Raw genomic sequence first — 26979 nt, 5'->3', positions numbered from 1 at the left:
TTTTTTTACATCCCTTTAGAACAACCGAGTCTAAAGGGCTTAGATCAAGCCCAGTTTTTTTGTGTGTGTATAGTTAGATAACTTAGAAAAAGTCACAAGATTTCATTCCACTGAGATATAGGGAAACATTATTTTTAACTAAAGAAAAGTCGATTGGGGTCATATTGACCCCAAAGCACAAATGAGGGTTAAAGTTGTTTTTTAAAGCCTAATAAATGTTGAAATTGGGAGCTTTCAGTTATACTGCAATGTAACGTCATTAATGTTTCATAGAGACATTAGTATCAGTGATACTGGCCTTCATTCATAAAAACATGAAAATACAACACATATTTAAAATATGCTGTCAATAAATTGTTTCTACATTAATTTGAAGAGTAACTGAAATTATTACAATATCAAAACATTAAAAAAAAATTAATCATGATTAATTACAGAAAAAAAATGTGATTAATTAGTAAAACAAATGTAACTGATTCCCAGCACTACCTAAAAATCACCCGTTGCAGTTTTCCCTGTTTATTCAAGTGCATTTTTTTGTTAACAGACTGAGAGTCCATTGCTTTTTTTGTTTTGGTTGTTTTGTTCATTTATTGTGGATATTTAAAATGCTTTCCGTTTTCAGTGTTAAATAGTCTTTAGAAATAAAAGTTTATGGATCTTTGAAAAGGTGTAACTGCATTATTGTGCCATTATCATTATTTTAGATAAAAATGTCCTCAGAACGACAATATTATCGTTTATCGCAATAATTTCTTGGCCAATTTATCGTCCAGCAAAATTTGTTATCGTGACAGGCCTATGCGCGTTTGTTGCGTTTTACCGTCAAATGAGAGTTCTGTGTCTCTAACTAAATCAACACATTAATGATTTATCTCTCATCCACCCGCGACCCATACGCAATTATTTTGAATGTTATATTTTATTATTTGGTCCGCCCAACCCCTCGGATATAATCCGCTCATCACTAACACAAACACACACTCGCCAAGTACGTTAGCATAGGCTAAATTTCACTAAATCAGCATGATCAAAAACATCTGTGATCTTATTTTTCCTTCAGATAACAAGTCAAGTGAGTGAACAACGCAAATAAAGGAAGGAACTGTATTTCACTATTTAAAATAGCCCTTCGGGTGGTGATACATTTTGGTAGCCCGACTGGAAGATACAACAGCCTCGGGACGTCAGTGCTAGCGTTTTTGCAAGCCCTACAGGACTATGTACAAACACACAAAAAAATTTACACACACAGAACAGACATCTAGAAAATATACACAAAATTGTTTGTTTAGGTGTTGATTTAAATTTCTCAGAAATCGCTTACTGCACCTTTAATATGTCATTGTTTAACATTTAACATAACATTGACTTGAAACTAAATGTATTCTTGCTATTTTAAACAATTATTATTAGTAGTAGTAGCACATTTTATAATACTAATGATACTACTGCTCATTAGTATAATAATAATAATTATTATTATTTACATGATTATCTAATTACTACTACTCTAATTATCATAATAATGAGTGTAAAATTTGAGTGATTTTAATGTTAAACAAAATAATACTGACTTTAAAAACATTTTTATTGCTTTAAAAATTATTAGTATAATAGTATTTAATAATAATAAATAAATATTATTATTATATTGTGCAGAAATAACACAGTGGTCTCAAAAATATATATATATGGTGTTGCTTTCACCCTATTAGTTACACAAATCACCAAAATCAGATTGTGAAAACATGAAAACCCCAATGCTTCAACGATGATCTAAGCAGACGTGCTAACTGCCTTCCACTCCACAAGCACGAGCCTGATCCTGCTCTTTATGAGACTGCAGGCACAACCGAACCCATCACATCAGATCTGCTCTCATCCCAGACCTCCTGTGCCAGCTGGATTGTTCCTGCTGACAGGAACGCTGATTAGTGTAAATAAGTGCTAAAGACTCTGAGCCGGGTGACGGGACTCTCTTCAGCTCAAATAGCATCAGATCACAGCTTTAGATACCTGATCTTGTTGCCCTGCATGTCTTGGGAGCAGAGAAGCGTTTAACAGTGTGTGTGATTGTGAGCGTGCTACAGGCTTACACAACTAAAGTGAGTGATACTTCCAGGTCAAGTCCTTCCTTTTACACAAAAAGACCAAACAGAAAGGACAAATAAGAGCGTTTGCTTTTAGGACAAACAGGATTCAAGCTCACAAACCGGTTCACAACAGTAATGGGATGCAGGCACCTGAAAAGCTGTTGATCCTGGACACAATAAAGCTGCATACACAGTTCTACAGTTACGGTTGCAGCAATAAACCTCCGTACTCAAGGAGGCATCAGAGCTACCCACAAATATCTGAGCAATTAAACTGGATACATTTAGGTAGCTAGCTATAAATATGATAAACGATTTAACATGTCAAAACTTTAATTAACAAGCTCAGCAAAATTCAAGTTTGATGCATGCTGATAAAATGTGTGCTGCAGAGGAAATATAGGATTTGCGGTTTTTCGGTATTGTGTAATGAATCTCTTTATTAAATTTGTTTTTATAAGATATCAGCATATTTAATACACCCATTTAATATTACAGATTTTTGAAATCTTTCATGATTACTATGCACTGACTGGCCAACGCCATAAGAACGTGCACAGTCCCAAATTTTCATCTAGCGCTGTCCTTATCTGACCTGACCTATTTTTTTTTCTTTTAACATTTTCAACTTTCGTTACTGTGTAATGTTGTTGTTTGAGCATGAAAAAATGTATTTACTCATCCAAAAGAGGTGTGAGAAACTTGCAGGAGACATCAACAGCACTTTAAGTGTGTTGTCCCCTATAGCAGCCTTGAGCAATGATGCAACCATTATTCCCTAGAGCGGGTTATGACAGAAACACATTCCACAAAATCTGGCACATAAAAGGTGCTTTTACTTATGGGGTTTGCATAGAAAACGTCTATGAGAAGAACCCCAAAGCAACTCGTCTGTTTGCTATATGTGGCAATCAGTTGGTAATTAGCCAAATGTTTAAAGGCGTGGTTGATTGCCCCTTTTTACAAGATGTAAAATAAGTCTCGGATGTCCCCAGAGTGTTTATGTGAAGTTTTAGCTCAAAATACCCCACCGATCATTTTTTATAGCATGTTAAAATTGTCACTTTTTGAGGGTGAGCAAAAACGTGCCGTTTTTGTGTGTCCCTTTAAATGCAAATGAGCTGCTGCTTATGAGGTGGAGCTTCAAGAACTACAGTTATGCCTTGCCGAGTTCCAGTGTTGCCAAGTCCGCGGTTTTCCCGCAGAATTGGGCTACTTCAACACTGTTGCCGCGGGCTGTTTTTCATGTCCGCGGGTTGAAGCGACCTAAATTATGTGATATTTAGCCCCGGGAATGCAAATTTTAGTAGGCAACCATGTCAAAAACACATATTTTACCCCCCAAATGCGGCAATTTACCCAATTTACCCGCCAATTTTTACCTGAGAAGCTCCGTGAAACACGACTGGGCTTGTTTTTGGCTAGTTTTGAGTAGCAATTGGGCGGGTTTTGTTGCGAAAACCTGGCAACCCTGCCGAGTTCAGACTGCCCGATTTTCAAACTCCTCGAATCACTGCTCTTTTCACACTGCATGACCATCCGGGGTAGCATTCAGTCACTGCTGTGTTCACACTGCACAATGAATCGGCGACAGGAGGTTTCACACTCCATGACTTTACAATAGGAAGAAACACTCACAACTCTCTCCGGTGCGCAAATTACGTTTCAAAACCAAACACACATGAGATGTGACAAGTAAACAACGCGAGATGTGTGCGTCAGACAGGAGATCTCGCAGACTGGAATTAAAAATTAATTAAAAATTATAAACTGCAGAAAGTTTGCGATCCAAATTGTCTGAGCTGATTTGCAGCGAAAAGGAGAAAAAGAAAAGAGATTATGGCGGAGGAAATGGTTTGGGAGACACAGGAAGCAAGGATTGTGTTCTGCAAAGAGAGTTTGAGGTAAATAAATAATTTTGCGCTGTGCTACTTTTGCGGCTGGTCAAGCAAATGTTTGTGCTTTGTTTCTGTTTGATATAATTGTAAATATCTATTAAAATACTGATATTCTGGCCTATAACTCCTCCCCGAACCTTTAGCTGCCCTCTCATTGGCTGTCGGTCATCGCTGATGTATTTTTCAGTCAGAACACATTTCACACAGCAGGATTTTGAATCGCGACAAGTCCAGATATTTAGCATGCCAAATATCTCACGGGCATCGGCTGCTTGTCTGCAATTCTCTCTGATCTCGTCTTTGATAATTCACACTGTGTGATTGTCACTCACGTGCACAAGCACCGTTTTGCCTATGATTTCGGGCATTTGTCAGTGATTTCGCAAAACCTTTTGGTGAGTCAAAATCGGGCCTAAAATCGGGCAGTGTGAACTCGGCATTAGCAGCTCTGATAACCTTATGCAGACAGCCAATGAAACTGTTCAGTTAACTATCTTCAAGTCATTGATTAGCATATTCTGTCATGATGATCTCACCCCCTTTGTTGCGTGTTCCCGGGGGCGGGGTTTATGTAAATGTCGGGGTTAGTGATGTCACTAACCCAGGAGGAAGCTTGTGTAGTCCCTACCAGCCGTTTGTTGTAGTCCTTAAAAAGCGATTTATTTAAAAGAAAATATATCCCTTTGTTTTGAACTTTGAGCGTCGTAACTTTGCAGATATTGTTTATGCTCAAACAGCAACATTACACACTAACTAAAGTTTAAAAAGTGAAATCATGGTCAATCACCTCATCCTAAAGTGAGATTACATCAGGTATCAGATGTCAGGCAAACACTTTCTTTATGGATGTTGAAAGACAAATTAGAAACAAATACACATTCACAAGACCCAAGGGCATGTCAAGAACTCCTCTAATATCCTTAAGGCTTTGAAAGAGTTTGAAAAAATTATGCAACTTTTGCTTAAATAAACTTTAACCTTGTCAAGACATTTGTTAAAGCATCGGTTCACTACATATCTAATGGCAGCATTTTCATTATGGAAATCTATTCATTATGGATTTCTGAGATAATTCATGTAACTAAAATGCAAATGCCAAATTTAAAATATATATCATTTTATGAATTATATTTTTACATTATATTTATTAGATTATTTGTCATTTATTTTATATTTTATTAATAAAAAATTTTTAAATAAAATTTAAATTGGGGACTTTTCATAGACATAATGATCATTATACTGTACAAACTGTATATATCTCCTAACCCTAAACCTACCCATCACAGAAAACGTTCAGCATTTTCTGAAAAAAAACATCAGTATGATTCATAAGCTGTTTTCCTCATGGAAACCAACAAAATGTCCCCACAAGGTCAAATATTTCTGGTATCACTATCCACAATGTAGGGTTTACCAGGACCACACACACTTGTACATCTACCTTTGTGAGGACAATTCACTGAAACAATGCAAACTCTATCTCTATCCTAACCGTAACTCTACACTATCCATCACAATTACCTGTAAGTGCCTTACCCTATACCTCATCACAGAAAACTTTTTTTTCACATTTTTCAGATTTTCAAAAAAAAAACATTTATGATTTACAAGAGAGGTCAAGAAATTCATGATATATTTGCAAAGTTAACTTTACTAAAACATGAAATATCTATAATCTGACACATTTCTTAGCCAAACAAAATATATAAAAAAAAAAAACAAAAAAAACTGAAGGCCCGGACTTGATTTCATCCATTGTGTAAGAGCCAATTTAATATGGCAATAATTTGTATGTTATTATTGTTGATTTTGCAAGTGATAACTGAAAGTTTTATTATGTAACTTTCTTTGAGACGCAATTCTGATATTTCCTATGTTTTATACATAATTTCTGTTCGGTTTCTTTAATGGTTACGCCCACTTGTTGTTGCGGAAGATTGAACTCATTTTAAGAAAAAGTTTCCTTACCGTCTTGTCTGTCAATTTAAGGTAACACAAGATAAAAGTTTGACAAGTGTCTATAGGGCACAGAAAACAACAGGATTTTTGTAAGTTTTTGTATTTTTTGTGTTTGATTAAACTCGCACTTGTTTACAGATTTTTGACTTCTTTGACGAGTAAGAACCCATTTTTCCTGCCACTATAATACAAGTGAAGTTAACCTAGGACTTTGCATCAACACATTGAATTGACTGATTATGAAGAGTGGACATTGCTTGACAGAACAGAGCCAGGTAGGGATGTAACGATTCACTCAGGGCCGGTTGAAAATCGATAAAAATGTGTGAGGATTTAAGTCGTTTGAGATGTTAAATTAATCACGATACATGCTTTAAACAGCAGGGACGCTGAAGCTGTATATTGGGACCTCGCTTTACAGGCATGATAGCAACGAGCAAGTTGTAGCTAGCATTATGGACGGTGCGTGCACACTAGTGTGAAGCAGAACTAGCGTTTTCAGTTCATTCCTATGGAAGTTGAGCGCGCTCTGCTCTGCGCCAGTGTGCACGCACCGTCAAACATTAGCACATATGGCGATGACAAGCATAGATGTTGACTCATTCAAATCAGAGTTTTGACAGAGTTTTGAGTTTTGTCCGTCTGCATGTAAAAAGATGATAGGCCAAACAACTGACCGGTGGATTTGCAGCCGACGAGTGCGAGAGCCACGGAGATCACAAGGTGCATCAGTGTTTTCATGGCAAAATGTGTACATGGATTTTTTTAATGATTTGTTGATTATTAAGGCATATTTTTCTATATGTTTTCTGTTTTTCTAACTCTTTCAAGTGATAATATTTACGACGAATTTACGACGAATTATAATTCGTCTTAGATCTCATTTTGTTAAAAAAAAATTATCGTATCGTGAAACCAGTATCATAAATTGTATCGCAATCATGAGTTGAGTGAATCGTTACATCCCTAGAGCCAGGTGGTTAAAAGGAAGTGGTTGAAGCCAAATGTGAAGAAAATATTCTGATTTCACACTGGCTTTAAAGTCTCAGGGGGTTCTTCAAGTCAATGATTTAGGTGTCAGGGGTTCAGCTGACAAAGGTGAAGTTAGGAGCCTCTGCCCTAGAAAACAACATTAGCAACATCATAAAATATGTTTCAAAATAAAAAAAAATCCAAAATAACTACAATATAGCCACAGTACCATTACACCTGACGGTATGATCAGTGGTCAATGATCTGCTTGACAACCTTTAGCAATACTCTACTTCTATACTCTACTATACTGTATTTAGTTTAACTATGAGTGCCTTATTGGTTAATTAAACTATTGTCCCAGAGAATATGGTGTCAACATTACACATTTACCCACTACGAGTGTGAGAAACCAAATTGCGCAATAAATGGCACATACAATCAGTAAGGTCTACCTGTGATGTTTGCAGATGCTATGAGCTCAAATATCGTAGGCCTTCACAACATTTAAATGCTCTTGCTTGAATGCCTTGGGCACACTATGGAAGACAGTCCCCATGGTAACCAACACAGCCTGATTTCTCCATGGCAGCCAAAACACCACAGGGATAAAAATGTGAGCAGAAAACACAAAACTAAAGAACAAAGACTATTTGTGTCAGAGACTTCCACACAGGGCCCAAAATTAACACTCGCCAAGTGCCAAATGCGAGTAAAAAGCGCTTTCGGCTTTGGTGAGTATGATTTAAATATTCAACCGCAAGATGCAACAGGGAACTCAATTTGTTACTCGCGTTCTGTGTGGGAACTGTGTTGGAACTCAGAAGCGTACGCCCAGAAAGCTGCGTCTAATGGTGCGTTCACACCAGACGTGAATGAAGCGTTAAGCGCGAGTGATTTACATGTTAAGTCAATGCAAAGACGCAAATAGATAGATTCAATAGAATGACAAGGCGCGGGAATTTAGCATGTCGGGCATTTGATGCACAAGTTGAAAAATCTGAACGTTTGCGGATATTCGCTCCACGTTAACTAGGGGTGTAATGGTACACGTATTCGTACCGAACCGTTTCGGTACAGGGCTTTCGGTTCGGTAACGGTTTCCGAATGCAATCTTTAACAGTTAACAGTCGGCTTGTTTTAAGCGCGGAACACACTTCAATCCGAGTTCCCACACGAACATATTAAGTATTCAGTCCATTTCATCACGAAATTCAAACGATAAATGTGGAAGCATTAATACTAGAAACATAATAATCACTGCAATAATGATCCAAGACTCTTACGAATTTGCCTATTTAAATCTACTATATAGTAGTTCAAGAAATTAAGACACTGATTATTAGTCACTGAACTGAACATTAAATGTGAAAAGAACCTCCCATGATCATAACGGTTGGTACTAATCATATCACTTTAACTGTATAGATCTTACATATGTGATCCTGTAACAGGACTGGCAGACACCAAGATCATGGGTGTGATTCAGTATTTTTTTTGGTACATATTTCCATCATTGTTACATGTTGAAATTTCCAAGTTAACACAAAACAGGCAAACTGAATCTTCATGTATTTTTTGATTATTTTCAAAATGGACTGTTCCACGCTGGCTGTAGAAACTAACAGGACCACAGAGTTACTGTGTAAACAGCCAGGGCCATTTACCGTGAGAGCAGGAAGAAAAAAACAAACGACAACTAAACAGGAAACAGTATAAGAGACATACAACTTAACACATAAATAACTCCCTCACCTAAATAACAACCACAACTCGGAAAGAAATCAAATGTGGCACATGAGCGCCTAAAGAACTGGAGATCTAAACATCATTCAGAATGGCTGCTCTTTCTCTTCTAGAATTTATAGTCTCTGCTCTTGGCCCATTTCCTCATTGATGACACAAAAGACATTTTTTAGCCCTTCAAATGGTTGCATAGCAAAAGTCTAAAAAGTGTCATGGCACTATGGTCCTCCAGACATAGTTTACCACCTTATATCATACTTTCCCCCAAGAGACGTTGCTTAGTTGTGTAATTTGTTTGTGACATACTAAATGGTGCATAGCACCAACTGGACTAACTGCAGGACACACTGACTGAGAGAATACAGCAATGAATTCATAAGAGGCTTGACATGTCGGGTTTGGAATCCATGAAACTATTTATTTTTCCTGAATATTTAAATCAGGATGCATTGGAGCTTGTGTAGCTCATTGTTGCTGCACTGCCACATCATCAGGACAACATTCCATGTACACCGCATATTGCTTCTTATAAACAAAAACAAAAATACTTCTAATTACTGAAAGCAATTACTGAGAGTGATTACTTCAATTGCTAAAAATACCAATAAGACCTCCCTGTGACCAGTGCTGTGAACTGTACAGCTTTATATGACATTTAATATAACATTTCAGCTTTATGACTCATGTGGTGTAACCATCAAGTAAAAAGTAATAACTTGAATATATGTGAGTGTACACTAATCCTTATTTTAAAGAGGACCTATTGTGCTTTTTTACACTTTTTTAACTTTCTTTAGTGTGTATTGTTGCTGTTTAAGCATGGAAAAGTTCTGCACAAAGTCACTCCAAAGTGAGTTCTTTTCTATATCAGTGCACACTGTTTTTGAACTCCCTGATACACCTCAACTGTTTCTTCCGGGAATGAACACGTCCCAATTTCCCTCATTTAAATCATTCTCGCTCAAGACATATGCAAAATAGGGGGCGATGCCTGGTCAGGGGCGCGGGAAATGGGGGTGCTGCAAATGCAATGCAAATTTTTGTTCATGCACGTTTATTCAATTTTTAGAATTTAGTCATTTATTTGTAATAAGCATTTTAAGTGGCCCATTAAAAAGTATTTAATTATGTTTTTAAAACATACATGAGGTCATTTTGTGACCGTTGCGGTGTGTGCGTAGAAAGAGCGGTAATATTTCCTCCAGTGGAGAGCGCCTTACTGAAAATTCTGTTGATTTCTAAAGCTCATTCTGCTCAGCACCGCGCGCTCAACCCAGAATGCCCTTTGTGAAATGCTTGATAAAATATAGGCCTACCTGAAATAAATAGCTATGGCTGTAGGGTCGAGCTGGCCGTTGCCATCTTGGCAGCGCGTCATCGTGCATCACTCCCTTATAGCTGAAAAGGGTGAAGCTGAGGTGACAACTAACAGACAGCAGACAAACAGCTATCCACCTGTCACTCAAAGTGGCCACGCCCTTATTTATGCAGAACTTTAAGGCTTTATATAATGTAAATGAATGAGTTATAAAAAAATTCACCCCCCTCACAGTTGTCATCAAGGACAAAATTAGAGATCAAAACCACAATTTGTACCAGGCTGTAGGGCTGTCAACAAATATTCTAAATTCGAATATATATTCGAATAGTTTTTAAAAAACGAATTTCGAAGGTGAAAATTAATATTTGAATAAATAAAAAAATTTGTGGAAAAAAACGCCCGCGGTAGTAGAGGCGTGGCTGTCTGCTTTGCGAGTGGGCGCGCTAGCGCGCCTGAAGCCTTGTGTACTTTGGCCTGTCTCCGTAGCGCGAGCCTCCGCTGACTGCACGCGCTCCTCCCCAAACGGACGAGGTGTTTATACTTGACGCGCTCGCCGTTGTGCTTTTCTTTGAAACGACAGATGGCGACTCGGAGTAATTGTTCTATAAACTATCAGGAAAAGCGTCGAGAAGAAGTGGGCTAATGTACACAGGTGACGATATTTATTTTAGTACACTTCACCGAAAACCACACTACAAAAGAATCATGTAAAACAGATCAAAATAAACCTTGATATTACTTTTGACATGAGAACAAAATATATGTAGAAATGTAACGTTAACTTATACAACTCAATTTATGATATCTAAATGTTTCCTAATTTCACTAAACACTTTAGTGAGTTTTCACTTAGTTTCGTGAACTTTTCTTTATTAAACAGGCTTTTTTATGCTTTTGTAGGCTCGTTTTGTAAATATAAGCAACTAATTTGTATGTGCAAACTGGACCAGCCTTACTTTGCATCGCCCGCCACAAGCTCTCTGTCTGCAACACGACAAGAGGCCATAACGGAGAAATTAATTTTGTTCATTTGTAAGGACGTGAGAGCGATCAGTGTCGTGGATGGGAAGGCTGGAGTTCTGTCAAGCAATGGAACCGAGGTACTGACTGAATAGATATTGCATGAATAAAGGATAAATGCACTGCTTCCACTGGTTTGATTATTTACCGTTTCATGTCAAGGAAAAGTTCCATGTTTACCACAGCACAGCTCGCTCGGAGCGTTCAATAATATGCTGTAAAACTTATATTAATATTTGTTTCAATCACTGAATGAAGCCAGCTATATTTGGGACAAGAGTCGCGACCTTAAATTGCTTGCACAAAACTCTTGATCAGCTCTCAAAAAAGTGTGTGTTCATTTAAACCGTTATGCGCAGAGAGCGTGAGGGCGAGAGAGAGAGTGAGGTCTGCGGTCTTAGCCATTAGTTGATTTACTTGTTTTTGTGTAGGAAATACGTTGTCAAATATGTTTAAACTTAAATAGACTACCTATATAAGTAGTTATGTCTCTTTGTATTCATTTGTCCTGTTATTGACGTAATTGACGTAATTGATAAAATGCGCAACCAGATGTTCGAATAGTTCGAATATTCATGTTTTTTTTAGAGGGAATATTCGAACGTCATTTTTGAGCAATTTTGACAGCCCTACCAGGCTGTAAACATGTTTTTTTTCTGCTGTAAATTTGGGCATTTTAACATGGGGCTTCAAGAGATTCTGCTCTCTTTTGGAGCCTGTCTCTAGTGGCCAGTCGATTAATTGCAGTTTAAGTCACTTCCATATTGGCTTCAAGATAAACTGGGGGAGGTTGCCGCTTGGTTGAAACTTGCTGTTATGGTAAGGGGTGTGATATTTCCCATGCTTGAAGCTATTGACCAATCACACACTGGTCAATCAGTCAACCAGCCAACCAATCAAAGCACACTGCACTTTTCCGGAAAGAAGGGCTTCATAGAGACTGGAACAAAACAGGGGTGCGTTTCCCGAAAGCGTTGTTAGTCAACTATGATCGCAAGTTCCGTCGTTATCAGCATAGTTCAACGAGTCGGTGTTTCCCGAAACCATAGTTCCAATGAACGTTTGCAAACAGCATCGCAAATTTGTGTGGTTGGAAAGACAGCTCTCGACCGGTGGTTAGAAGCATAGTTTCTTGTTTGCATAACATGTGGACTTAATAAATCCTTCTCTTGAGCAAATAAGCAAGCTGACATTCAGTACAACCTATATCTTTTATCTAGAATACATACAAACGTCATTTAAGTCTTTTAGTTTGTGAAGAGATTTAAAGCACCATTTTTAAAGAGTGTGCACTGCATGTGCGTATGTGCACTAGAATGTAAGGACGAGCCAATGATTGAATCTGGAAATAAAGCAAAATAAGTGAGAACAATTATTGTTGATTATTATGAGTAAGTTATTATGAGTAAGAATTATTCCTCAGATGCCATGTTCATAATTTAGAGCAAAAAAATCTCTCATTAATTCAAACTTAAACGGATTCATTAAAAGAAGTTATTAGTCCACCATACCACCACCTGTGTGACATCATTAACCAAAGTGGTACGACAATTTTGCGACAATACGGTTTCGGGAAACAGTTTCATCAGTAGCTAGTTGATTTCTTCAATAATGCATCGTACTATGGTTGTTAAGCAGTGAGTTGCGTCATTGTACGGGAAACGCACCCCAGAGCGTTACTGACAGACTGGAAATAGAGGTGCTGCAACATTGTAAAATATTTCAATTTATAGTCAAATATCATGTATTATGTTTATAATATGATTATGTTTTTGGGAAGTCGCACTTCATTATATATTACAACCTGAAACTACCTTGCCTTGTTATTCAAATTGTTGGTAAAATAATCTGATATTTTAAGAGACGTATTGACCTTGAGGTCCTGCATGACAGTTACACCATGCACCTAAACTTTTTTGACTTTATGCACAGAAATGAAAAACATAAAAGTGGAGCATTCAACTCATGATCTACATGAAATTGCACTTTTAATGTTTTCTTGAATAAATTAATGGATGGGTTTTATTACATTAAACTTATGAAAAAAACGTGTTATATGCTATTAAATAGTTGGCTTAGCCTTATGAAATAATACACTCAGGAGACAAATAATGAAGAATGAGTTGCGTCTGCATCTGCCACATTCTCCACAGAAACTAAACAAATCAGGAAACAGTCAAAGACATTATTGAGTATTACAACACTCATTTTATCATCGTTTGATGAATTACTGCTCTCATAATCCATGGAAAATGTACAAAAACATCTCTTTAATAAAAGTTCTGTTTATCACCTGCTTTCCACTGTTAATAATAGTGTGACATTAATTACAGCAGACAAATATTGCTGACTTTTGTGATTAAGTCACAATCAATAATGAGCCTAATTTACAATTTGCAACCATGGTGTAAAATGTCTTTCAGTCCCTGTCTGTTTCAGTATATTCCACTAAAGTTCTTTCTGACTGCATTAAAAAGCCCTTAACTGAGCCCCATAAACTTTTATGGATACTATAACAGTGACCCAAGTTAGCGAGATGTTAGCAGACACAATCAATTACTAGGGTCCAAAGGTAAACCTGCTGTGAAACAATGCTCAGGAAGAATTCTCTGAGCATTCTGGACTTTTCTTATTGTGTACGTTTAGACTTGTGGACATTTGCACATTTAGTTTCAGCCTGAGGCTGCTACTGTCTCACATATCACAGACAGAAAGTTCCCTTTCCGATGCTATGAAAATCACCAATTCTGTCTCCATTTATAACATGTTAACAGTTCCACATTGCAATGTTTTGTGTACTCTCAGTATCTTGTGCTAAGACTCGCAGTACTGCTGGAACAAGACCTTTGCATGATGTATAGGTCAGTCATCTGGGCAGCTGAAGTCATCCGTACCTAAGACAGATCATGACATGTAGGGGTGGCCTTTCTTTTTTTTACCCCATCGCTCGAGTCGCCACTAAAAGAGTGTCTCATTCATTCATTCATTCATATCTGTATCATCGCCAGCTGTGTCAGTCAAACAAACCAACAGCCCCAGCGAGTCACGGGCCAGCACTTATAACATTTGCATCATCAACGCATCACTGGCTCATTTGTTTGTCTCCAAAAGAAGCCTGAGAATAGACAACTTGAATGTGCTGCATTCAGATCTTCAACTAGGGCCCAGCTGAGATAATAACTGTATCACGCAGGCCTTGCTGTTGTTGTGGCAGCAACAAAAAGTGGACAAGTGCCAATTGCATAAATGAAAGGGAAATGCAGACAACTGAATCATATTAAGCCCAGAAGCCCCTTAGAGGCAAGCAGGCATTTGTCAGGAATGACAGACAGACTCCTGACTGAGGAACAGACACACTGATAATCTCCATACATGGGATGGAAAGAGTAAATGCATGTCGTTCAGTCTCTTTCTAGCTTCAGGGGCAAGATTTCTCTACCCAATCTACTCTGGACATCTGAATAACCTGTATTACCTTGTTCCACCAACACTGTTTGCCAACACTATGATAATAAACCATTAACTTTGTACTTCCACTACAGAAAATGTCTTATCAGACATGTCGTCTGCACAAGCCTCCACAATAAACACCATAAAGTTACAAGATCTATCACACAAAAACGTTTCAAGCAGCGAAGAAACACTAACATACCACATGAGAATGCAAATTTGGATTTGAATAAGAAACAGTCTACAGTTATGTATTTCTTCACCACATCCTGACACTATTGATTAAAAAAAAAAATGAAAATGCTTTTATTCAACAAGGCAGCATTAAAGCGACAGTAACAACATTTATAATGTTACAAATGATTTATATTTCAAATAAATTCATCAAAGAATTCTGGAAGGAAAATGCATCATGGGTTCCACAAAAAACATGAAGCAGCACAACAGTTTTCAACACTGATATAAGACATTTTTCTTGACCACCAAACTCAGCAAATGACTGATTTCTGAAGGATCATGTGAGTTTGAAGACTGGAGTAAAGATGCTGAAAATTCAGCTTTGATCACAGGAATAAATTACACTTTTAAATGTATTCAAATAGAAAACATTTATTTCACATTGTAATAATATTTCGCTAAAATACATTTTTTAATGTTTTTTAAATAAAATAAATGCTGCCTTGGTGCATTTTTACTTATAATAACTTTCATTAATAAAATTAACAGATATTTGTACAAGTAGCCTACTGATATTTCATGTGCATAATTATGCATAATAAGTATGCTAAGGACTTTTTAATCAAAATTAATTGCAATATTGAAATGAAAGTGAAAGTGTTGGCTTATGTATTAGTAGTTTAGTAGTATTGTTAGTAATAACATTATAATTAATGATAAGAAAATCACAGAGATTTGATGGCTCCTTTGACAAAATGCACCTTGCAATATAGCCTACATGAGCAACCAAATAGCAACATATACAGAACCACTCTGAATACCTAACAACTGCCTGGCAACCCTCTGGTGACCACTCTTAGCAAATATAACTACCTAGTAACCCCTAGCAGTGCACTGGAAACCACTTCTTAACCATACTGGTCGAGTTGTCAGTGAGTTTCAAATGAAAGGAAGCATTCAGTTCTACAGAAAATGTAAAAGTTAACAATGATTATGACAATCACACACGTTGGTCAATATGTGTTAACTGTCAACTGACATTTGAAGCAACGGGAAAATCATTCACAACACGAAAAAAAAACACCCATTCATATCATAAAACGCGTTCAAAATCGAAACGGTCAAGTGCAGGAGAGAGCGCGCGTCAGGAAATCCCCGCGAAACGCGCTCACCTTTTTAAAGATACACTTCACATTTATTCCGCTCAACCAAAACTGCATGCTTAGAAACATTTGTATAAAGGCATTAACCAAACAAAAATATCAAAACCGCACACTCTGGAGTCTGGATAACACTCAAGACCGTGACTTTCACAGCTGTCACGCACTCTAAAGTAACAGAAGTACTCACATCTGCATTAAATGTCTCTTTTAGTGACAGAAAGTGAGAGGAGAGTGAAGAGAAGAAATCAGGCGTGATGTCCTCTCACCTGTGCAGGTTCGTTTTCACCTGTGCCGACGGTGGCCATGTTGAAGTAGATCCTGGAGCAACTGTACACATTGAAATATCTGTCCCTGTGTGCAGCAACTTCCTGCTCTGTCCATTGGCTCTGTTCCTAAAAAAAAATATGCATGCCAGTATGCCATAACACTCAAAAAGTTTCCTGTTACATATAACGAATGTTTTCGAGAAACATTTATGACAATACAATATATAAAATGACAATGTGTTAAAGTTGGCTTTACTTTACTTTATTGAGCACCGAAGATCCGAATTGATGGCGACTATTGAAGAGCAATAAATATTGTAACTAAGTGATACGAACACTTTAGGAGAAAATAGGTTACAAAAACATTATCATTGAACACCATCGTACATTCATTAAACAGTTTCAGACTAAGCCATATGTTTCCAGATGTGTCTTCCATATGTTGTTGTGTTGTTGCATTGGGCAGGGCAATAATCCAATATCATCTAAAAAAGAAAATAGAATTACTGTAGTTTTTTTTGTGGCAAGGCAACAGTTAACTTGCAAAATTAATAAACTTAAGCTTTTAGATTGAAGTGATGGGATTTGAGTTATTGCTGCTCTTTAAATAACACTAGATGGCGCCATTGTTTTATCTATAAGGGCTTTTCATGACATTGACTATGCAGTATTATTGTACGGGAGATCGGGGCTTGTCACAAGGGATGCATTTATGAGGTTTGGGTCAAAATGTGTTTTGTTTCTCTAGCAGTTTACTATGTACAATTCCAAGCCATATGTTTCCAAATGTGTCTTCCACAATGTTTGTTGTTGTGTTGTTGCATTGGGCAGGGCAATAATCCAATATCATCTTATTGTTGCTCTTACCTTACCCTGACCCTAACCCTAACCCTAACCCTTCTATAGCAGTGGTTTACGTAAAATTCTAATTTTTACATTTGAATATATCTTGTGTAAGCAAGAACACAATGTTGCACATTAGGTTAATTTATAAGGCAGATTTTGGTTTCGCTTTATTTTGATGGTCCCTTTAACATATTGTGTTGAGTCTTGACTATAAGTAATTTTGCACCTACATGTCTACTAACTCTCATTAGTGTTAGTAGAGTAGACTGGTAGGGTTAAAATAAGTTGACATATAATCAATAACAATTTGTTACATTTATATACACTAAAAAAAAAATGACTTGTTGAATTTACTCAAAAAAGCAGCGGTTTCCACACAACTATACTGAGTAATTTTTACAAATAATAATTTAGTTATATGAACAAAAGAAATTCAAGTAAAGCTGACAACATTTCTTTGAGTAAATGTAAATTTGAATTTATCACTTTTAAATAATATTTATATGTGCAGTTTACTTAATAATAATGTTATGTTTAATTTATAAACGTTTATTATGTTGGGTGAACACATTTATCGATTTAATTTACCTTATTAAATTAGCTATTTGCTCTACAAGCATGAGTGGACAACTATTAAATAACAACACGCATATTTTTTTAGAAACAAAATGCAAAACTATCTCATTGAACAAGATTAATTAAACTGAGGGCTGGAATTCCATCCTTTTGATGTGTGTACATGAGTCCCCAGAGCCTAAACACAGGCACCAATCTTCTGCATAATGGTAACCACAAAATTACAGAAACTCCTCTAAATGTCCGGCATAACTGAACATAACTAACATAAACTAACAACATCTTTCCCTTTACTGAAAACCACATAAATCCACTTTAATCCCTAAATTTACTCTCCTAATGCAGTCTCTTGCAAAGCATGCTGGGAACGTCTCGGTTACGGATGTAACCCTCGTTCCCTGAGGAGGGAACGGAGACGTAACGTTAGTGACTAACGAATGGGGGTTTCGCTTAGAAGCCTATCAACTTCGAGTTTTGAGAAAACGCCCAATGGCGTGCCAATGCCATGGGGCATGCGGAATTTGCATACGTAGCTCCGCCTCACTGCGTGAGTATATAAGGAAGTACGAGGCAATATCGCATTATGTTACCTGCTTGAGGAGCCAAGACTGAACTCCTGCGTTCCAGGCAACACAGCTGATGTGGCAAGGGGACGTTACGTCTCCGTTCCCTCCTCAGGGAACGAGGGTTACATCCGTAACCGAGACGTTCCCTTTCGTTCAGTCACTACGACGTAACGTTAGTGACTAACGAATGGGGGTCCCAATATAATCCCGCCACTCAGCCGTCTTCCAGCGCCCTGCGTAAGTGTGAGTTCCCTGTCGTAAGACTAGTACGGACGAAGGACTCCCACTTAACACAGGATTACCAAGGTACACTGGGAAGCATATCCCAGTGAGGGAATGCCAAGATGCCTACCCGTGGGGAGGACTTAAGAGACACATATGACCCGGAGAGGGTTGCATATGGAAGATCTCTAGGGTACCAGCCGAAGGTGGATTTTTAACCCTAGGGGTGGCGGGGACACGCCAAGGGAAGAAACCCGCTCACTGCGGAGACTTACGGTGAAATACACATGTGGGGGTCGCCAGAGGGAACCATGCACATGGGGCACCTGGCCGGACATGAGGGTCTGGGCTCGAGAGGGCAGACTGAACTGATGTCGGCGTCGACAGTGCTGGAGGAGCTCAGGGCTCTCGGGGAGCTCACCTGAGGAAAATATCGCACGTATCCAGTCCGTGGAGTGGAGTGGCGAGCAAGCGAAGACACCTGAGCCTGGCCCATCACCGGCCCCTCGGGGGGGCGAGTACATAGTCGGACACTGGCTCCACTCGGAGATTGTAGAATCTGGCGAATGTGTTGGGTGTCGCCCAGCCTGCAGCTCTGCAGATGTCTGCTAGCGAGGCGCCATGCGCTAGAGCCCAAGAGGAAGCCACACTCCGGGTGGAGTGTGCCCTCACACCAAGGGGACATGGTCGGCCTTGCTGCTGGTAAGCCAAAGCAATGGTGTCCACTATCCAGTGAGACAGCCTTTGCTTTGAGAGAGCACTTCCCTTCCGCTCTCCACCATAACAGACAAAGAGCTGGTCTGAGGTCCTGAAACACTGCGTCATGTCTACGTAGGCGCGGAGAGCGCGTACTGGACAGAGCAATGCCAAGGCTGGGTCTGCCTCCTCCAAAGGCAGCGCTTGCAGGTTCACCACCTGGTCCTTGAACGGAGTGGTGGGAACCTTGGGCACATATCCAGGCCGGGGTCTCAGGATCACGTGAGAGTTAGCCGGCCCGAACTCCAGGCACGCTTCGTCAACCGAAAATGCCTGCAGGTCCCCGACCCTCTTGACTGAGGCCAATGCGGTCAGCAGAGCCGTCTTCATAGACAGAAACTTAATATCGACCGACCGCAAAGGCTCAAAGGGAGGTCTCTGCAGAGCAGTTAGTACTACTGCGAGGTCCCAAGAGGGTACGAGAGGAGAGCGAGGAGGATTCAGTCTCCTAGCTCCCCTCAGGAACCTGATGACCAGGTCGTGCTGACTTACCTTTTTGTTCTCCAAGAGATCGTGGTGGGCAGATATTGCGGCCACATATACCTTGAGGGTGGAGGGAGACAGCCTTCGCTCCAGCCCCTCTTGGAGAAACTCAAGCACGGACCCGATCGGACATTTCCAGGGGTCTTCTTGGCGGGAAGAGCACCAGGTGACGAAGAGGTTCCACTTCAACGCATAGGCATGCCGAGTGGACTCTGCCCTAGCGGAAGTGATGGTGGCGACCACCGTAGGTGGTAGGCCACTCAAACCTGCCGGGTCCCGTCTAGGAGCCACACGTGGAGGTTCCAAAGGTCGGGACGCGGGTGCCAATGGGTGCCCCGTCTCTGAGTGAGGAGGTCCGGTCTCAGAGGAATAGGCCAGGGAGGGGCTGTCGCAAGGAGAATGAGTTCGGGGAACCAGGTCCGGCCGTGCCAGTACGGGGCGACCAAAAGGACCTGCTCCTTGTCCTCCCTGATTTTGCACAGAAGCTGTGCGAGTAGGCTCACTGGGGGAAAACGCATATTTGCGTAGGCCCCGCGGCCAGCTGTGCGCCAGTGCATCCGTGCCGAGCGTGCCCTCGGTCAGGGAATAATACAGGCTGCAGTGGGAAGAGTCGTGGGAGGCAAACAGGTCTACCTGTGCGTCGCCGAACTGTTCCCAAATCAGCTGAACCGTTCGGGGATGGAGTCTCCATTCTCCCGGGAGAGGCTGAAACCGCGAGAGCTCGTCGGCTGCGTGGTTCAGGACTCCCGGAATATGGACAGCACGAAGGGACCTCAGGCGCTTCTGACTCCATAAGACGAGATGGCGGGCGAGTTGAGACATGCGGCGGGAGCGTAGACCGCCCTGGTGGTTGATGTACGCTACTACGGCCGTGTTGTCTGTCCGGACAAGCACATGTTGACCCTTCAGCAACGCTCGGAAGCGGTGCAGGGCGAACCGTACTGCCAGCAACTCGAGGCAATTGACATGCAGGAGACGCTGGGGTCCTGTCCAGGAGCCCGCGGCTGCTTGTCCATTGCACATGGCACCCCAGCCCGTGGCAGAGGCATCCGTCGATACGACAACATGCCTGGAAACTCGTTCTAAGGGCACACCAGCCCGTAGAAAGCTGAGGTTCGACCACGGGGTGAGTGTCTGTAAGCAGGCCCGAGTCACTTGGACCCGGAGCGTGCCAGACTGCCATGCCCATCTCGGGACTCGATCGCGAAGCCAGTGCTGAAGCGGTCTCATATGAAGCAATCCGAGCGGCGTTACCGCGGCTGCAGATGCCATATGCCCCAGGAGCCTCTGAAAAAGTTTCAGTGGAACCGCATTCTTGCTCTCGATTTGTCGGAGGCAAGTCAGCAGAGACTGCGCGCGCTCGCTCGAAAGCTGCGCGTACATGGCGACCGAGTCGATCTCCATACCGAGAAAAGAGATCCTCTGCACGGGGCAAAGTTTGCTCTTCTCCCAGTTGACCCGAAGGCCCAGACGGGTTAAGTGGTGGAGAACCAGATCTCTGTGTCCGCAAACCTGCTCTCGAGAGTGGCCTAGTATGAGCCAGTCGTCAAGGTAGTTCAGGATGCGGACCCCGTGCTGCCAAAGGGGCGCAAGGGCTGCCTCGGCGATCTTCGTGAAGACGCGAGGGGACAGAGATAACCCGAATGGGAGAACTGCGTACTGGTATGCCCGCCCCTCGAAAGCAAACCGTAGGAACGGTCTGTGTCGAGGAAGGATGGAGACATGGAAGTAGGCGTCCTTCAGGTCAATCGCTGCAAACCAATCGTACGGACGAACGCATTCGAAAAGGCGTTTCGCAGTCAACATCTCGAACGGAAGCCGGTGAAGGGATCGGTTCAAGATGCGAAGGTCCAGGATTGGCCGTAACCCACCGGTTTTCTTGGGTACAATGAAGTAGGGGCTGTAGAACCCCGACCTCATTTCGGCTGGAGGGACAGGCTCGATCGCACCCTTCGCCAGTAGAGTGGCAATCTCCACACGCATGACGGGGGCATGGGCCCCGGTCATGGTATAGCGGACTCCCCTGTAACGGGGAGGAGCCTGCGCGAACTGAATCGCGTAGCCGAGCCTGATGGTCCGGGCAGCCCAGCGGGACAGCCCCGGAAGCTGAAGCCAGGCTTCCAGAGACTGCACCAACGGGGTCATCCGGACGACAGACGTACCCTGGGTGGGGCAGCGAGGCAGCGTTACCGGCGCGGACAGGGGAGGCTGTTGGGCGTCCCCGGGTCGGAGCACGGTTAACGGCTGCGCCCTGACAGAGGAGACCAGGGAAGGACTCGCGTTCCACTGGGGTCTGCTCTACCAGGGGGCTGGCGACAGAGAGGGATGCGAGTGGCGAGACCCGAGGGTGGCGCGCACTGTCATCACCAGTCTCTGGGTGCTCAGAGACAGGAACATGAGTTCTTCCCAAGCGCTGCTAGCCCGGGGGCCAGCAGCGGAAGGATTTTCCCCCGGCCCTCCACCGGGGGAAGGAGAGGCCCTGCTACCATCCCCTGGGAAGAACTGGAACCCATCTCTGAGTTGTCCACCTCCATCCTGGCGTTTAACCAGTCTGGGGAGCGGACTGGGCGACATCCTCAACCACCTCCACGGCGCGGCCCAGGTGAAGGCTGCTGCTGGGGCCGGGCGGGAAGAGGGAGGGCGCCCTCGGCGGCGAGCGGACTGAGGCGACTGGGCCGGCGGCTGGTGCAGCAGCTGGCCGCCGGGGCAGTACGTGTTGCAGCCTCAGTCTGCTCTGGGGCGGCCGAGAACTGTTGGGCGCAGTTCTCAGCCGCGCCGCCGAAGAGGCCAGCCTGGGATATGGGTGAGTTGAGGAGGCGGGCCCGCTCAACGTCCTCCACATCACCAGGTAAGGCCTGGTGTTCTCCCGGACCACAGCTGTGGACATCGCCCGACCCAGGGAGCGTGTGGCCACCTTCACCGCCCGGGGGCGGGGTCAGTTGCGGCACGCAGCTCAATGAAGAGCCCTGGGTCGGCTCCACCCTTGTGCATGTGCAAAGGGGCGGCGGCCTGCCCGTAGCACTGCGGGACCACGCCACCGAAGTAGACGAGCCCACAGGCTTTGGGGGGGGTGCTTAGGACAGCCACACCACGCCACGTCAAAGCCCTCTGTGGACACCGTAGTGCGCAACAGAGAGTTCAACAGTGGGGGGGGAGGGGGCCCCAGTGTACCCTAGGCCGCGGCCCCATCAAGGGCAGAGAAGGCGGAGGAGGCCACCAAACGGTCGCGAGAAGCACGGGGACTTCCGGGACCGCGTGATCTCCTCATGCACCCCGGGAGCGAAAGGCATTGGGGGCGGGGCCCAACAGCTGTCGGGTGCCGCCCCCAAAAACCAATCGCGCAACCACGAGCACCCACGACTGGGCGGAGTTCCACACCAGCGCGAGACTCGCGGCTGCCCGAGATAACATGGCTGTCAACTTTAGGTCAGATCAGGCAGTGCTGACACACCCGGAGGCGGAGCACAACCTAATCGTCATCCCCAAAGGACTCCAGCCCACCTTGGGATGCGGCGATCGACATCTCACTGCTATCCGGAGCGTGAACTGAACGAACGGGGCGTCAGAGACGGGCCGTAGATTCAATCCAACACTCGCGGAGGCGATGTATAAGAGGGGGGTGTGGCCCGAGGAATGAACGTCGGGGTTCTTAATACCACAGCACCGCCCTCAGGTCACCCTGGCCACCAGCCAAAGTACCATCTCACTCGGGGACGGTAGATTGGGGTGTGGCAGAGGGGACTCTCTCTCCTCACGGAGATCATTGAGTCTCGACCGTGACATCGCGATGGTCACGCCCCCGTAATGGAAACGTGACACATCCGCAAACACTGCCCGTGCGCGCTGAAGCCCAAACACGCTCGAGCAGTGAATGCGTCCTCAGACAGCAGCGGAAAATCGATCGCACCCGGAAGTGCACGGGCGAGCCGTCTTGAAAAAGACGTGCCACGCGCAAGCTCTTTTTGTGAGAGGAAAGCCTCGCAGTCGATGCCGAAGCGCCCAGGGAAACACACACCAGCTGTCAGGCGGACCACTGCACAGATCAGCAGGCAGGAAGTATGCGATCACTGGAACGCGCCGTCACACCAACACCGACTGGAAAGCTGCTCGTCTCGAAGAAGCTGACAGAGTCTCAGAAGGCTGTAGGAGTGAAGAGGTAGGTACTCTTGGCTCCGAAAGCAGAAACATAATGCGATATTGCCTCGTACTTCCTTATATACTCACGCAGTGAGGCGGAGCTACGTATGCAAATTCCGCATGCCCCATGGCATTGGCACGCCATTGGGCGTTTTCTCAAAACTCGAAGTTGATAGGCTTCTAAGCGAAACCCCCATTCGTTAGTCACTAACGTTACGTCGTAGTGACTGAACGAAAGGGAACTACAGATCCACTGCCCACTATGTTCTTTTCACTCAGGAATGTTAAACTGACCGTACAAACACTTATTAAGTATACTGACAATACAAATTTTTAGTAGAAACAACTCAATAAATTTAAGTCCATGTAGTTGCATGAGTTTTTTAAGTAATGTGAACAAGGATGATTTGAGTGCAACTAACAACAGTGAAAGTTCAGTTTTTTGAGTGTAGCGCTTTACATATAGAAGGGGGGAATCTCCTCAACCACCACCAATGTGCAGCATCCACCTGGATGATGCGACGGCAGCCATATCAAAGTCAAAGTAAAAGTCAAAGTACCTTTATTGTCCCACAAGGGGAAATTGGATTTGCAGCAAATGCTCCACATAAAACACATAAACATACAACAACACTCACCAACAAAGACCAACCAGCAGAGAAGGAATTCACAATAACGCCCAATGTACATAATGTGCAAATAAATAAATAAATAAAATACAGAACAAGTTATTATAAAGTACTAAGTGCCATTAAGGGGCCTCACAGCTGACGAAATAAAAGATATTTGCATTCTCTTTGTTCTGCAGCTAGGAACTCGATAGCGCCGCTCAGAGGGCAAAAGCTCAAACTCTGTTCTTAGGGGATGATCCTGTGAATGAGCTATGACTCTAAGGCCCGGTTTCACAGACAGGGCTTAGACTAAACCAGGATTAGGCCTTAGTTCAATTAGGACATTTAAGTAACTTTTATAAATGTGCCCAAGAAAAAAACAACAAAACAGTTGACAAAACAGTTCAAATGATATTTTGAGGAAAAACATTTTTTTTATTAAAGGAACTGTATGTAAGAAATGTATTTCAATTAATCATAAAATGGCCCTGATATGTCACTAGACATTAAGAAATCATGTTAATTTCAAATATTTATATCACTGACAACGGTTGTCCGGCCAAGATATTGTCATTTTAAAAGTGAAGTTGCAGCCCTCAACTGATGTTGATGTTGACATGTTGTGTCATGCCTGAAGCGCCACCCTCCACCTATCTACCAATCATAAAGTCAGTAGTGTTTCTGCATTCGGGTTGCCAGCTCTGCTCTAGTTACCACAGCTGCAGCTACAAACTTTTTGGATAAACAATGTCTAACTTTACGAAAAATAAACGACCTCGTTATGAATCAGAAAAACGTTGTGACAGTGTCCGAAATAAAACAAGGATTTGAGATGCCTTTGAAAGATAAAGACGGCTGAAAACGGAGAATAATTTGAAGACTGATGCCATCGTTGCTAATTTTCTCCTGGACAGGTAAGGTTCATCTATGTTTGGCTAACTTGTACTTAATGTAAATGGACATTTCAAATATTCATGACAGTCGAACAAAGTTATGCATGTTCGTGCAAAGTAACGTTAGGTTAGCGCAGATGGAGGAGGTGGGACATTGAATTGAAAAGGTAACGTTAAGGAATTGTTTGGTAAATAAAAACGGCGAGTCGTCATTGCTAACATTAGTAATGCATTATCAGAGCCCGTTTCTCTGTCATTATGCTGGGACGCTGAGGAAAACAACATTAGCACGCCTATTAGCACCGTGTAAACGTATTTGAGACAGTAGCCTAACGTTACCTCAGTAAAAATGATTCCTCATTCGTTCTTCGCATATATAGTGGACAAAACATGCTGCAAGTTGACCTGTATGACCATTGCTAATGTTATTTAGCTTTGCTGTAATTTTACTATAGTATTGTTTCATGTGGGAATGTACTGTCACATACGCGTTCATATTTACGATTATATTTGGCTAATCGCCATTAGTAAATTTTTGCGATTCATAATTACTTCACAAAACATCGCTCTTGAAGCATAAACATAATTAACAGAAAGAAAAAAAACTTACTGTGTACGACTCGTCACTTGCCATTGAAAGCTCCGTGTAGCAGCCTACGTTCCTGCTGCATCCTGCAGCCTATCTGGCAACCTCGAGTCAGGGGGAGGGGGAGAGGGGATCCACCGCTCTACAGTAATTTGAAAGTGATTGCAGTACCAGTTTTGGCCACAGTCCTACATACAGCTCCTTTAAATAACATTTGAAAAACCTGTATAAACTGAACACCAAATAACAATATTAACTATGTAAATTATTAACAAAATACCTAAGTAAATTAAATTATATAGCCAAAGCTATAACACTTCTGTTTTCTTTGTAATAAAATACTGTTGAAAAACAAACAGAACTCTGCCTCTTTAAGTATTTCCGATTAATGGTCGCTTGTATGGCTCTCATACACAGCGCGTGTTTGGAGGACGGGGTTTGCTATTTGCCAATCGGCCGTAATATAGTGTGCGGTTATGGTCATATAGCTGTCTGTGGCACGGGACGTCCATCCATCGGTGGTGATTGCGATGGATTCAGCAGTACTCAACCCTTCCTCCACCTTAGCCTTTGTTTTCTCCAGAAATTTTGGTAGCACATTTTGAGAGAAATGCGCCCGGCTCGGTAATGCATAACGGGGCTCGAGCACACTAAGTAAATACTTGAATCCCTCGTTTTCAACAACCGAAAAAGGGCGCATATCCAGTGACATAAAAATTCCAATTGCATCTGTAATTTTTTGTGCTCGATCTGAATTGGCTGGAAACTTTGCTTGGAATAAACTAGGTAGTGTAGGCTGCTGCTGTTGGGTTGTTTTCTGTGCACGAGCTAAACTGATGTCGGGATGGTGCCTTAAGATATGCATCTGCATGTTGGTTGTGTTGCCGGCCGGTTGGGGAAGCTTCTTGAAACACTTACGGCAAATTGTGTGGGTCTTGTCAACTACACGATTGCCATCCTTGTTCTCCCCCGGTAGCCGAAATGTTGCCATACTGCTGACTTAAAAGTACTAGGAGGGTCCGCAATCTCTGGGTTGGTTGCCATGTTTCCTCGCGTTCTTCAACTAGCTCGCGTGACGCGTCACATGATTGGAAAGCTTAAGGTATCACACGTAATTGGAGGACGCTTACAGATAAAATTAAAGAATTTATCCTCAACTAGTTTTGTGGTGTAGGTCTACGTATTTTATAATGTTAACTTCAACTTAACTTTACTATAATACATATAGTAAT

At 42.3% G+C, this 26979-nt stretch overlaps 1 protein-coding gene across 4 annotated transcripts in view; it reads right to left on the bottom strand.

Moving 5' to 3' along the window:
- The window catches only part of ank3b (ankyrin 3b), a 250423-nt gene extending 234267 nt beyond the window's left edge, over positions 1–16156 (bottom strand). For all 4 annotated transcript variants that reach the window (XM_079845616.1, XM_079845625.1, XM_079845626.1 and 1 more), the window contains exon 1: positions 16072–16156. In XM_079845616.1, coding sequence (XP_079701742.1) covers positions 16072–16110 — 39 coding nt within the window. In that variant the 5' untranslated portion in view covers positions 16111–16156. The remainder of the gene's footprint in view (positions 1–16071) is intronic.
- Positions 16157–26979: the final 10823 nt, after the last annotated feature.

The sequence above is a fragment of the Gobio gobio genome, assembly GCF_949357685.1.
Source record: "Gobio gobio genome assembly, chromosome: 20".
In the NCBI taxonomy this organism is placed as follows: domain Eukaryota; kingdom Metazoa; phylum Chordata; class Actinopteri; order Cypriniformes; family Gobionidae; genus Gobio; species Gobio gobio.
This window is presented reverse-complemented; position numbering and strand designations above follow the sequence as displayed.